This window comes from Cornus florida, unplaced genomic scaffold (genome assembly GCF_030987335.1).
Source record: "Cornus florida cultivar Cherokee Brave unplaced genomic scaffold, ASM3098733v1 CherokeeBrave_3.0.0_Hap2_Chr02, whole genome shotgun sequence".
In the NCBI taxonomy this organism is placed as follows: Eukaryota; Viridiplantae; Streptophyta; class Magnoliopsida; order Cornales; family Cornaceae; genus Cornus; species Cornus florida.
The window spans coordinates 42351952-42366976 of NW_026775572.1; the positions used below are offsets into that span (position 1 = coordinate 42351952).

At 36.6% G+C, this 15025-nt stretch overlaps 1 protein-coding gene across 1 annotated transcript; it reads left to right on the plus strand.

The window, feature by feature from the left end:
• The first annotated feature begins 9 nt into the window (after window positions 1-9).
• Window positions 10-2638, plus strand: LOC132296124 (MDIS1-interacting receptor like kinase 2-like). Its single transcript, XM_059794362.1, has 2 exons — window positions 10-2107; window positions 2198-2638. Exons 1-2 carry the CDS (start codon window positions 10-12, stop codon window positions 2488-2490), a joined length of 2391 nt encoding a protein of 796 aa, XP_059650345.1. The 3' UTR covers window positions 2491-2638.
• Window positions 2639-15025: the final 12387 nt, after the last annotated feature.

Consider the following 15025-nt stretch of genomic DNA (forward strand, 5'->3'; position numbering starts at 1 on the left):
GAGCTTGACATGGATACCAACCTTCTCACAGGTCCCATTCCTTCCACTTTCGAGAACTTGAATAAGCTAACTTCGTTGTACGTATTCCAAAATCAGCTCTCTCATCCCATTCCCCCAGAGATAGGAAACCTGAAATCGCTTGAGAGTCTGATCCTTTATACAAACAATCTTTCTGGCTCAGTCCCAGCATCCTTAGGTGATTTAAGCTCCCTGACTGAACTACTTCTCTTTGAAAATCAACTCTCCGGTCCCATTCCTATAGAATTAGGGAAGTTAAAGTCTCTCCAAGATCTAAAACTCAGTGTAAACCGATTCAATGGTTCAATTCCTGCTTCATTTGGAAATTTGAGCAACTTGGAGTTTTTGTTCCTCCGTAGCAACCAACTCTCCGGTCCCATTCCAAAAGAAATTGGGATTCTAGAGAAGTTGGCCGTACTGGAAATGGATGAGAATCACTTTTCTGGCTATTTGACTAAAAATATTTGCCAAAGCGGAAAACTGGAAAATTTCACGGTAAACAATAACCAGCTTACCGGTCCAATCCCCAAAAGCTTGAGAAACTGTTCCAGCTTATTCAGAATGCGCCTTGATGGAAACCAGCTCACTGGAGATGTGTCTAAAGTTTTTGGTGTCTATCCAAATCTTCATTTCCTAGATTTAAGTAACAATAGTTTTTTTGGTGAAATCTCTTATAGTTGGGTACAGTGCCCACAATTAACTGACCTAAGGATGGCAAGGAATAGTATCACGGGACGAATACCACCAGAGTTGGGAAATTTATCTCAACTTCACCTAATTGATCTTTCTTTGAATCAATTAGCTGGGGATATTCCAAAGGAACTAGGGAAGTTGGATTTGCGAAAGCTTGATTTGAAAGATAATCGACTTTCTGGTGGTATACCTAGAGAACTCGGATCACTAGCTCACCTGTCCTATCTTGACCTGTCCATAAACAGATTGAGTGGGTCAATACCAGGAAGTCTAGGAAATTGTTTGCAGGTGCATCACTTGAACTTGAGCTACAACCGTTTTAGCCAAAAAATTCCACTTGAGACGTACAAGTTAGCTCAACTGTCCGAGCTAGACTTGAGCCATAATTATCTTATGGGAGAGATATCATTGCTAATTGAAAATATACAGAGTTTGGAGGTGCTAAATCTCTCCCACAATAACCTCTCTGGTTTCCTTCCAAAGGCTTTTGAAGAAATGCATGGGTTGATGTATGTTGATATATCCTACAATGGGTTTCAAGGCCCCATTCCCAGCAATGATGCCTTCAGAAATGCTACCATAGAGGCGTTACAAGGAAACGACGGTTTGTGTGGCAATTTTACAGGACTGAAACCTTGCAAAAATGCCCAACACATTGTGAAAAAAAGCCACAAACTCGTTCTAGTTCTTATAATTGTATTACTTCTTGTGGGAGCACTTTTACTTCTTGGTGCATTCATTGGACTCCTCATCATGTTTGAAAGACAAACAGGTAAAACACCGATTGAACAAGGCGATTTCCAGGATGAAAACAATTTGTTTTCAATTTCGAAATTTGATGGAAGAGCAATGTATGATGAAATCTTAAAAGCCACCAACAATTTTGATGCCTCACATTGCATTGGGAAAGGAGGATGTGGAACAGTCTACAAAGCAAAATTGCCACCCGACAATATAGTGGCTGTGAAGAAACTTCACCCATTATCGGAGACAACAGACAATAAAGGGTTTTTGAACGAGGTAAGGGTATTGGCAGAAGTACGACATAGGAACATTGTAAAGCTTTTTGGTTTCTGTTCACATGCTCAACACTCATTTTTGGTTTATGAGTACTTTGAAAGGGGTAGCTTAGCCATGATACTGGGTAGAGATGCAGAGGCTGAAAATCTGGATTGGCCCAAAAGGGTGAATATCATTAAGGGGGTGGCTCATGCAGTTTCTTACATGTACCATGATTGCTCACCACCAGTTGTTCATAGGGACCTATCAAGCAACAATATTTTGTTGGACATCGAGTATGAGGCACATGTTTCAGATTTTGGCACAGCTAAGCTTTTGAAGCTAGACTCCTCAAATTGGAGCACACTTGCAGGCACTTATGGATATGTTGCACCAGGTAACTGTAGCTTTGTGTTATTCTAACTAATTTGATAAATATAGTACCGTAGATCAGTTATACATGATCATATTTTACTTTTCTTTGCAGAGTTTGCTTTCACAATGAAGGTAACTGAGAAGTGCGATGTGTATAGCTTTGGGGTATTGACACTGGAAGTGATGAAAGGAAAGCATCCAGGCAATTTCATCACCTCGCTATCATCTTCATCTCTGGATCCGAACATAATGTTGAAAGATGTGTTGGAAGAACGCCTTTCACTTCCCTCAAGCGAACGTCAGGAAGTGTTAATATCAATTATAAACATGGCCATTGCATGTTTAAATGTCAATCCACAATCCAGCCGACCATGCACAATGTCTCTCAGCTGTTGTCAACCCTAACAACACCTCCCTAGAACCATCCAGCTCAGTTACAGTGTGGAAGGACCGATAGTTACAGTATCGAAATGTTTGCTCAACATATTTTGTCGTCTTTTGTGCATTTTAGTTTGTTTTTTTTTTCATAATCAGTATATAGATGAACTTCATATCAATATATTGTCAGCATGTTTGTTCAACATTGTCCTCAATATACATCAATAAGTTTGGGGTACTCAGTGATTAACTATTGTTTTGAGTCTTTTGACCCAAGATTAAATTGTGAAAATTGTGGTACAAACATCTTATCCCATCTTATCATTACAAAAAACTATATGTTTGGCACACAGGAGCTATTTTAATTTACCAATTGATTAAACTAACCTAGCTATTTCTATAAGTCCCAAAGTATAAATTTTCAAAAAGTAAAGTCATGAAAAGTAAATTAGGGTAACACGTAATGTACTATAAATAAGAAGGAAGAAAAAGGAAGGAGGCAGAGTGTTTGGTGTAAGAGAAAAACTTTCCATCAATAGAAGGCGAATTTTCTTACATCTACACACTCTTTTGGGTCCACATTTCCACAAGTGCAATCTCAACTACATAACACTTCACCCTCCTCTAGTTAATTTATTTCCAGATAAGACTACAGTAAATCAGTTGTTTATTCCACCACCCATACCACAATTTCACAGAATACGCCACAGCCAGCTCTCCAACAACTGAGAGCACCAATTGCTCCACAGTTTCTTCCTCCAAAAGAATCTCCTAATCTATCATTTATATGTGCATTAACCATAACACACACTCCTTTTCCATCCAGCATATACGTACAAGCTGCTAATCTATCCTCCAATTTCATATAGAAGCTAGCTAGGTTGAACAATAAAACATTCTAGGTTGAACAATAAAACATACTGAAATCCTCGATCCCATTGTCTCTTGTTCTATCTGCTTGCTCTATGGCTTCAAACAATTCTAATTACGAGGCAGACACTAATGCAAAAGACGGGCTGAATATACTATTCCTCTTTATTGTCTACAAATAGTCGTATATGTATGTCTCAACCTGTTCCTCTTCAGCCATATGCATGAATTCGATATTTAAATCGCATTTCACTGAGAATGTAAATGGACTTCATCAATGCTTCCATTAATTTTGAATTATCCGATACCAGAAATAAAATCCGCAACCTCGGAACTAGAGGGCTGAAGCCACTGGGAAAGCAGTTAGAAGATACAGCCCACATGTGGGAAGAGAGTGTTTTTAAATCCCCAAAACACTTAGAACAACAGGTGTAGTTAGGAGTGAAGTTACTGCCACATCCCTGTATGAAATAACATTCCTCAAATGCACCGAACTCAGATTCTTAAGCTTCTGCTTGCTATAGGATACTCAAATTAAAACCATCAATTTTGATTCAAATTTCTATATGGGCAGAATTGCAATTACACTAGAATTATAATTTCATTTTTGAACTTCTAACTTGTCCTTCCATTGTCAATTTCATCCAGATAAATCTTCAATTTAGTTGTTCTTTCTTTAAAGCCCACGTGCATTATCTAGTGTATGTCTCGCCTACCCAGTGAGTTCTAACATTTGACATCAAATTCTACAAAGTGGCTGCTCTCAATCTTGAACCTGAGAAGCAAATAATTCTTTTCACTTGTTTTGATGTGTACCGTATTTTTTAACAACCTTTGGAATGCTCTCCATGCCAAGATGGTCATAACTCATAAGTCGTAATGTTAATGTGCCAAACACTTGTAAGAAAACTAACAAACACCTCTGTCAGAGACTTGGAAAACAGTGGCCTGTAGAGCCCTTCTTGTGATTTCCACATGCATAACACCATATGTTAATCAGTTCAGTCCCCTAAAAAGAAAGTAAAGGTGGCACAAAATACACGATACTCAACCAATTGGCTCCATAAATTGTCGGAATACTTGTAAGAGAAAGTTATATCATAGAAATAAAGCATGGCTAAGTGTGGGGGAAATGTTAAAAAGCTTTGGTTATTTTACAACCAAATGCTTGTTTGAAAATGTGTACATGGATTGATTCACCACCAATAAACTAGACATACCAAACAAGTCCAGCTTCTACAGAAAATTCCATTTCAGGCCTAGCAGAGCTTGAAGCTTTTTAACAAATAAAATCCCTTTCTTAGCCCTTCCGTATTCCAAGTGTGTGAATTTCGTTCACCACTCTGGAATGACTTCACGCATAATAGTTCAATAAAATAAATAAAAAGAAAGAAAGAAATGATAGGTTCTTATTGGTTACCCAACAATACTTTTTCTAGTTCTTCCCAAAGAAGAAATGAAATTACACAAAAGATATGGGTGAAATAAGCACATATCTGATGCTCCAAGCCTAATATTTCTGATTCACATACATGACATGTAAAAGGATTAGTGAACCTAATTGAAACACTATGCACAGAAATGACTAAAACCTTACTTGATTGGCATTAGAAATAGAAACTTTTGTTTTATGTTGTTAAAAAAAAAAAAAAAAAGTAATCACTATTTGGAACATACCGTGATGAAATTGCTGTTGTTCTGGCCATCTGCCCGGAAGTAGTTGTTTGCGGCGTTTCTATGTATGCGTGCAGGAATCTGCTTGTTAACGTCAACTGGTTGAGAAATGGCAGTAGGCTGCTCTTCGTTTGGAACAGCTTGGGCATTACTTGGGACCGGGTTTGGAGCCTCTTCACTCCCAAAAAAGTAACCTAGCAAACTCCGTCCCCCACCAATGCTGACTCCACGACCCATGTCCAACTTCTTCGTCAACAATCTTTTGTCCAAACTGCCCACGAGTCAAAGAAAAATATGCAGGCAAGTGAGCATCAAAAGGACATGAAGAAATGAATTAGGGAGAGCTATTATGATGGAAGAAGGCCATCTAATGTGGTGTTTGTATGCCAGATAAACATGAAGAAGCATGATCTGTCATACAAAGAAGTCCATAGAGATCCCTTCAGATTTTACTTGAATAGACTTCTAAATTATAAAAATAGCATAGCGGCTTCCTTGCTAGCACAAGTTAAGCCATTCTGAAAACTTGGTAGAAAAATATTAGACATAAAATAAAAGTTACATCTGTCATACAGAGCTGTGATGGCATTTTGACTCCGAAACTTCTAGCACCTTGTATTTCTGCAATTTAAACCTTACTTGTTCAACAAAAGGCACCAACTTTCCAACACAAAGCAAGATCCACCTCCAAGCCTAAGCAAGGACCAAAATAACTAAAGCATACAAAAGCTGTGAGGTATGCACTCGTCAAATTCTAGCCTATCTCCAAGCATAATCATGGTTCAGAGCAACCACCTAAAGTTTTGTCTCTAAGACTAACAGAAATGGCTTGAGTCATAAATATGAAGGCCAAAATATAAGTTCTAACTTGGTACTCTTTAATTACTTTGACTTTTTTTCTTCTTGCAACAACTTATTTTCTTCCATTTCAAAACATTTTAGGGACAGTTCCAAGCTAAAGTTACTGTCGAACTTAAGTTTTCTTAAATGGGTGCTAAAGTTGTTGGAGCCGTTGACTACAATGTACTTTTTGCAAATATTGATTATAATCAAATTCCAACATTTCAATAACAATGAAAACCCTCCAACATATAGTCTGATATCTGTAGTGGCTTTCTATAGTAAATAAAAAACAAAAGTTAAAATAAACAAATAAATAAATGTTAGAGATCTAATATTAGACCTCCTTAACCATTGTGCGTAAAAACAGCTTACATGAACTACCTAGATCACCTAAAAACTAATTATCTCACTTAATGGATCTACAAGAAAAAATCTTGGGATAATCAAATGACTTTGCTTGGACAATCACCTGGATGAGCCTGTCTATGGTGGGTGATGAACCAATAAATGCATGCCTATAAGTGTTCTTACAACTAACACACTAACAACAAAAAACAAAATTAATCAAAATATTGAATAAAAATTGCAAGCACTGATACAAGAAGAACAATATCATATCATTCTCTACCAAACACAAATAAGCTATTTAAAAGTATGTTACTATTTTTAGAGGGGAAGTGAGCAAGAGTGCATGAGAAAATAGCTTTCGTAGGCTCAATCGTAACAACATGATTATGGGAAAATAGGAATCGCATTTAATAATAAAACAAAAGATTATGATTCAGAATGCGAAAAATAGGAATCACGTTTAATAATAAAAATAAAAACAAACAAACAAAATGATAAGAAATATATTTCAAAGTGGCAATTATATGACTAAACATACTTTTTTAGAAGGCGGGCAAATATAATTTTAGGATTAATCCACATTAAGACTGTTTTGTTAACACAAGTCGCACAAAATCACAATGAAGTGAAGCAATTCCCAGCTGCAGTAATTAGTTCCAGTAATACACGTATATAACAGAACCATTTTCGTCACCCAAATGTGAATCCATAAAATTAAATGTGTTTCTTATTTATTATTATTATTTTCTATCCATCTATAGTTTGGATGGTGACACATAAAAACCATATAGATTGCATCAAAATCAGAGAAATGTAATTCAGTCTCGATCTATAGCAATTTTTTTATTTTAGTTTAATTTTCTCTTAAAACGGTGAAGAATGTGTTGAAAAAAAGTGTGAATTCAGCAACGGTCGAAGAATGGTTAAGGTGAGAAATTAACGGCTCAGTATGATGAATGAAACAGTAAATGTTAGATGCGAGTGATTAGATATATACTCGTATGATTTTAGGGTTAGGGTTTCTATACCTTCGTTCTTCAGATTGTAACTGATGGAGAAGAGTGACACTGTTGTGGAGTTGTAGGGGGCGGAGCCACGAATCTGGACTTGGGGCTGATTTAGTACTCCTTTGTCGCAAAACGACTGTCTTTTTGGAGAACTGTGAGTCATTTATTTTCGGAGAGAGAAAGTATTATGCAAAATTTTGAAAAATTTGTATATAAATATTGATCTTAGTAGATTTTATAGATATACATTTATATATTGAAATTATATAATTAAAAAAAAAAACGTGCTACCTAAAAAAAAAATATATATATATATATATATATATATATATATAAACTAATATAAGAAAGAAAATTAAAATTTCTTTAGTAATTGTTTCAAATTTTCAAAAAATTAAATATTAATTTTATTTTTTTAATAATTTGATTCTAATTTTGCAAATATATATCATTATTACCTTGTTGCAAGATTTAAAAATTTTAATAAATAATTCTAAATAAACAAATCTCACAAGGTTTAATAAAACACAATTATTATGATTAAAATAAAGAAATACTTTAACAATTTATATAATGAGTAGTTATTGATTTTTTTTATTTATAACTAAAAAATATTAACATATATAATATTATTATAGTTGTTGGCATTCTTCCCGTACTCTTACAATATTTTAGTTTTTTCTTTCTTTCCACGCTCCAAGACTTGTTGATAGAGGCTTCGTTTTGTTAAATGGAAATAGTAAGAAAATAAAGGAAATGAAATTTTTTAAAACATTTTAGGAGTTTGGTTAGCATGAAAAGGAAAACTTTGAGGAAATTTTTTATTATTTGAGAAAGTTTTGTGAACTTATAATATTGCCCTTTCTTTTATGGTAAATTACATGCTATTTAAACCATAAAATAATAATTTTACTTAATTTTCTTGAAAAAAATTCAAGTACTAACCAAATTAACTTGGAAACTTGGCCTGCTTGGTTTATAATTATGAAAACAGTTTTCTATTCTCAGAAAACTAAAAACAAAAAATAGTACAAAATTCTCTGATTTTCTGAAAACTTAGTTATAAAAATGTCTATTTTAAGATAATTATAAAAATTCTCTAAGAACAGTTTTATGTTCTCTGATTTTTTTAAAACTATTTTCAAAGTTATAAACCAAGCAAGCCTAATTTTCTTTCACTTCACTTTCTTTTACTTTCACTTTCACTTAATGTCTGGGAAGAAAATTTTATTCATTTAATTAGACATGAGGGACGTTGGTATAATTTTCTTCTTTTACTCTTCTAAATTCATATAATGAATATTATACATTCTATATGCAAACAAAGTAACTTTTTTTTTTCTTTTCTTTTTTTATTTGTGTAGAGATTGCAAAAGTAATGAACTTACATTTTTATTTCACAAGAGTTAAGTTTTCAATCAAAAATATGGTTAAAAGATTCCAAGTTGATATTGTATGAGTTAAAGGGAAAATAAGTTAAATTTATTTTCAGTCTCCATTTTTATTTTGAAAATAGGGGGAGGGGGGGTAGGTTTATTTAAAATATAAATATTTTACTTTTTATAACAAAAATTACATTTTGCGAGCCAACAAAAATATTGGGTCCAGACTTTAAGTCGCTAACATACTGATCACTGCTATGCTGCGACAAAAGGATATTGTGGCAGTTGTTCCCTCTTTTAGCGACGATTATGAACAACGCTAAAGGGCATATCTGTTGTAGTGGAATAAGATTAATTGGTACATAATTTTTAACTTATGCATATGATTTTTTATTTTTTTTTCCTCTTAGCTTATTATCTTTGCCCTAACAACAGTGAGTAAGAGCATTAATAATCATTTTAATATACTTCACCCAATTTAAACTTTAGTCCAAAAAATTTTTAAAAACATAAAAATTAAAAATTAAAGTGTAATGTTTACGATTTTTCCTATTTCCTATTTTCTAGGATTTTTTCGATTTTCCTGACTTATTTTTGTCTCATCCCGTTTGCATGCCGGTCACCGTGGGGTGTGCCGGGTGAGTTTCGAGAGTTAGTTAGGGCACTTCCTTGAGTTCAAAACTCTTGGAACCCGTTACCGGAATTGTTGAGCACGAGAACTGTGTTACGGGTTTGTTGCACTTTATGTATTATTATTTGATGTACAATTATGTGGATACATGTTTATTTTGTGGTTGTAATTTGGTTAGTGTGTATATATATATATATATGTTATAATGTTAAAAGATATTTTTATAAGCCATTGGGACCCACCATCATCTCTATCTAATGACCAAAGGGTCATTAGATGACCATTATTATCAACTCACTCTCATGAATTTCTCTTTTTCAGTTATAGTTTCTTTTTTTCTTTTGTCATACTCTCAAGCTTAGATCTAGGTCACACCATTGGGAATTTGATCTTGTCACTAAAGACAAAGTCGATGAGCACAACGAGGGCTTCGTATTGATTGGAGCAAAGCCCTATTTGGACCACCTTTGTGATTTTTGAATTTGGGGGTTTTATTTGATTTGCTCTTTATTTGTGAGGTAGGGATTTCTAATGCATATATTCTTTAACTTTAGTAAATTTCTTCTTCTTAACTTAAACCTAGCATTCTTAATTTGTGAAAATTTGTCTATAGTAATGAGGGTTTGTCTGTATTAGAGATGATAAAATGTATGTTATGTGTTAATTGAGTTCTTGTATATGGCTAATTGTATTGTAGAGAAGAAGTATGCTTATGTGTGTGTGTGTGTATATATATATATATTTCTTGCCTTATATGTTTGATGATCTGGATGGTTTTTATGTAAAAGTATGATGAAATTCCTTAGAAGTTTTATTTGAAGCATGCTATGTTGATGAATTACTGCTGAGAGCTTGATAGTTTTTTTCTTTAGAAGCATGAAATTATGATATGGTGGAATTATGTGAAATTTTATATTTATATTGACATTGAAAAGCATGATGCATACATGCATACCATTCGGCAAGAAAATGGGTGAATTGTTTTGAAAAGAAATGAAAATTTTATTTTGGGGGAAATGTTTTGAAATGGTTTGCGAAAACCCGGGCGCCTAGGAGTTGCCTAGTGGTCCGCGGTGTTAATGTAATCTAGAGGGAACTAGGGAGAAACTCTAGCATTGTTTTGCTACCTAGGCCCAAAACGATGCTTTGGAGTTGCCATGTGGTCGGAGATAGCTAGCCAATCCTTCTTTCGTGGCGCCATAGAGTTACTATGGGTCGGGTTGCATTAACGGTTTAGAACGGTAAAACAGAAATGTTTTGGAAATGGGGAGTGACATTGGCATGTCATTGCATTACATTGGTATGAATTATATTCATATGGTTGGATGACTTGCATTATTGTTGTCGTTGTTATGGTTATCGTGTTTTCCCCTATGGCTTGATCTAGTATATCTTTACTCTATGCTTTGAGTGGATTCACGGGGTCATTAAGAGGTGTGTCTTAGGCACCTCCTACTGAGCCGTTGTGCTCACCCTTTCTTTAATATTTTCAAGATACGGGAAGGAAGTGGTGGATGACATTCCACCACAGGCTTAGTCGGGAGTAGAAGGTTTGCTATCTTTTGTAATTGAATACCATATTTTTGTAAAGCATTAACATGAAATGTTTAAACTTGGAACTTATCACCTTGTAATTGAAACTATAATCTCTTGAAGTACTTTTTATGTAACTTAGACTATTTTTCAAAATGGCCATTGGATTCTGTAAGGGACTATGTTGTTATATTTTGGATGAATGAGATGTAGATGAACTCTTTTGAATTGTTAGGTTATTAACGATGGTTGGGTCGTTACAAATTTGGTACCAGAGCGTACGGTTCTAAAACCATTAGGACGATGGGTAGAGGCCTACCTATGGTTGTGTGAAAGTTGAATTGCATTGTTTATATACTTATGTGTCAAAGTGCTTAGTTGTTTGAAAAACATGCTTAATTGTTTACTTGCCTATGTGACTACGTGCTTATGTGTTTAAATTGATGTATGTTGCTAGCATGATCATGTCTATCATTTGTTGGGTATTCTAAGAGTATGGAAAATGTTTAAGTGTTTCCATTTTGTATAGAGTCATTCGTGTGAGGACTCCGTTCTCGGGTGTATTTTAGCATCATCGTTTTTTACTCGTTTCCTCTTTCTTATAGCGTCATGCCACTACGAAGGGATATGGGAAAGTTCTAGCTCCAATACCATAGAGAGGGATGAGGAGCAAGTTGCGAATGATGTGTTGTTGCGTGATTTGGTCCCGCCAAAAGAGGGACAAGTTAGGAGGAATGTTGAGCCGCCTACTCAAGTGGGCGAGGACCAAATTAAATAAACCCTACATGCGGTCTTTCAAAAGGTACTTCGAGTTACTGTGGCATCTTCGTCACAAGTTATGCCACAAGGCACCACCATCGAAAAAGAGTGAGTCAGAAAAGACTCTTGACCACATTACTAGATTTGTGAAGTTGGTACCGACCTTGTTTGAGGGCGGTCTGGATTCGCTTATTGCCAGCAGTTTTATGGATAGGGTGGAGAAGCACCTTAATGCTATGGATTTGTCGTCGGATCGGTTGAAGATCATATTGGTTACTTATAACTTCACCGGGGATGCAGAGATTTGGTGAAAGACCATTTCTCACACTCACAATGTGAACACTATGACCTATGATACATTCAAGAAGCTTTATTATGAGAAGTATTTTTAGGCGCCGAAGAGGAGAGAGTTGAATAAAGAGTTTGTAGATTTCAAGCAAGGGAACAGGACTGTTACAGATTATGAGAACAAATTCACATCCCTTTCGAGGTTTGCACCAGAGATTGTTAATGATGAGGAGAAGAAGACGTTGAAGTTGTTAATAGCCTTGATTTCATCATTAGGCAAATTGTGGCCACAGCAAAGTTGATAGAGTACGCAAAGGCAGTGGGCAAGGCCTTGGTTGTGGAGGCATAGAGTAAGGAAAGAAATGCTATCCGAGAGTCTTACAAGCATGACAGAAGTGTGGGTGCTACTTCCGAGAGTCAGTCACAGAAGAGATAGAGGAATGAGCCGTCAGGGTTTTGAGGACACAAGGACAACAATCAGCTAGATCTGCACCTACAACTTCAGTGTCTATTGGGTATTCTAGGGCAAATGTGACATGTTTCAAATATAGACAGTCGGGACACTACAAGTCCCAGTGCACTCAGGTTCAGTTGGTTAGGGATTGTCCATGGTGGGGCAGTAGTTCTAGCAGAGGTGGAAGTTCATAACAGAGGCCAACACAGTCTGCCATAGTTCAGTCAGAGTTTTGATCACCACCACCACCTCAGCCATCTTAACCAACTATGGCATCTCAGAGTTCTTGACCGGGCAGGGGAGCCCCGTCTAGTGCCCCTACATAACAGTCAGGCTATCAGGCCGGTGTTTCTCAGGGGCAGAGGACTCAGGGTCGAGTCTATGCGGTTAATCCAACTACTACTCCAGCCGAGCCATTATCCGATCCGTCAGTTGTTAGAGGTATGTTCCTTGTGTCCCATTCTTGGGTAATGGTGTTATTTGATTATGGTGTTTCATATTCCTTTATTGCGTCATCATTTGCACAGGCATTGGGGTTAGAGGTCAATCAGTTAGACAGGCTGCTTTGCGTAGACACACCTGTTAGGGGTTCAGTTACTCTTGGTAGAGTTTGTCGTGGTTGTTCCATTATGATTGTGGGACGGGTACTTGAGTTCGATCTCATCCTTCTCGAGATGACTGGTTTTGACGTCATTTTGACGTCATTCTTAGGATGGATTGGTTGCCGTTTTTCAGGGCGGTTATCAATTATTTCAGGGGTAGAGTATCGGTTTTCACCCTGGATGGGGATTGTTTCTGTTTTGTTGGAGATCGGAGTGACTCCCTTATCCTTTCTTTTTACGGTGTTAAAGGTAAGGATTGATAGGAGTTCTTCTTAGCTAGTCTTTTAGCCGATGATGATGTTGAGTTTCATGGGGTTGATTATCCAGTGGTTGTGCGTGATTTTCTAGTGTGTTTCCAAAGGATTTGATAGAGTTGCCTCCGTACTGAGAGGTAAAGTTTGCCATTAATTTGATGCTGGGTACCGCGCCAATTTCTATGGCATCGTATCGTATGGCACCGATAGAGTTGAAAGAATTGAAGAGGTAACTTGATGACTTGAGGATGAAAGGTTTCATCCGACAGAGTGTGTCACCATGGGGTGCACCTGTCTTGTTTGCTAAGAAGAAAGATGGTTCTTTGAGGTTATGCATTAATTACCAGAGGTTGTGCATTAATTACCAGAGGTTGAATCATGCCACCATCAAGAATAAGTATCCTTTGTTAATGATAGATGATTTGTTTGACCAGTTGAAGGGAGCCTACTGTTTTTAAAAGATTGACTTGAGGTCAGGCTATTATCAGTTGAGGGTTAGGGATGAGAATATCCCAAAGATAGCCTTCTATACACGATATGGATATTATGAGTTCCTTGTTATACCTTTCGGTTTGACTAATGCACCAACGACATTCGTGGACCTAATAAACCGTGTCTTCTATGATTATCTAGACCAGTTTGTGGTGGTTTTGGTAGATGACATCCTTGTGTATTCACGATCTCAAGAGGAGCATGAGATCTGTTTGAGCACAGGATTGCAGATTTTGCGAGAGCACCATTTGTACGCCAAATATGAGAAGTGTGAGTTTTGGCTACAAGAGGTGAAGTTTCTGGGATATGTTGCCTTGGAAGGTGGATTGTCAGTAGATCCTTTGAAGATAGAGGCAGTTCTGAATTGGAAGCATCCCAAGAATGTATTTGAAATCCAGAGTTTCCTTGGTCTAACAGGATATTATCCCAGATTTGTGAAGGATTTTTCCCATTTAGCAACTTCTATGACTCGATTGACCCGAAAGGAAATCAAGTTTACATAGAATGAAGCCTCTGAGTCATCCTTTTTGGAGTTGAAGACAAGGTTGACTACGGCTTTAGTGTTGGTGATACCCGAGTGTGGCTTGGGTTATGTGATCTTTTGTGACGCTTCACGTGATGGCTTGGGTTGTGTATTGATACGGAATGGTAAAATAGTGGCTTATAGGTCTCGATAGCTGAAGACTCACGAGCATAACAACCCTACTCATGACTTGGAGTTAGCGACAATTATGTTTGCTTTAAAGTGTTGGAGACACTATTTGTATGGTGAGAGATTCAAGGTGTTCTCCGATCACAAGAGCCTCAAGTACCTTTTCTCCCAAAAGAACTTGGAACAACAGGTAGAGGCGATGGGTTGAGTTCTTAGAGGACTATAATTTTGAATTACAGTATCATCCGAGCAAGGCAAATGTGGTAGCTGATGCCTTAAACTGGAAATCTCGCGGAACTTTGGCTGGGTTAGCCATTCAAAAATGGAAGATGCTTCAGGATTTGGTAGAGATGGGGTTGTATTGTTTTGATGATGACGATGGCAGTAAGTCAGCATTCTTGTTTAGTATTGTGGCTCAACCTACTCTTGTCGGACGAGTGATTGAGTCACAAAGATAGGATCCGAATTTGGATGCCATTCATACTTTGATCTTTAGTGGTGAGACAGTGAAGGGTTGGATCTTACATGTAGATGGAGGTTTATAATTCAGGAATTTGTTGGTTGTTCCCACAGTTTGTTGGGAGGACGTTTTACGGGATTTTCACACTTCCCGCTTTGTAGTTCATCTGGGTGGTACTAAGATGTATTACAATTTGAGACATCAATATTGGTGAAGTAGGATGAAGAAGGATATAGCACAGTTTATGGCTAAATGCCTCACATGTCAGCAGGTGAAAGCCGAGCACCAGAGGCCAGCTAGGTTATTGCAGCCA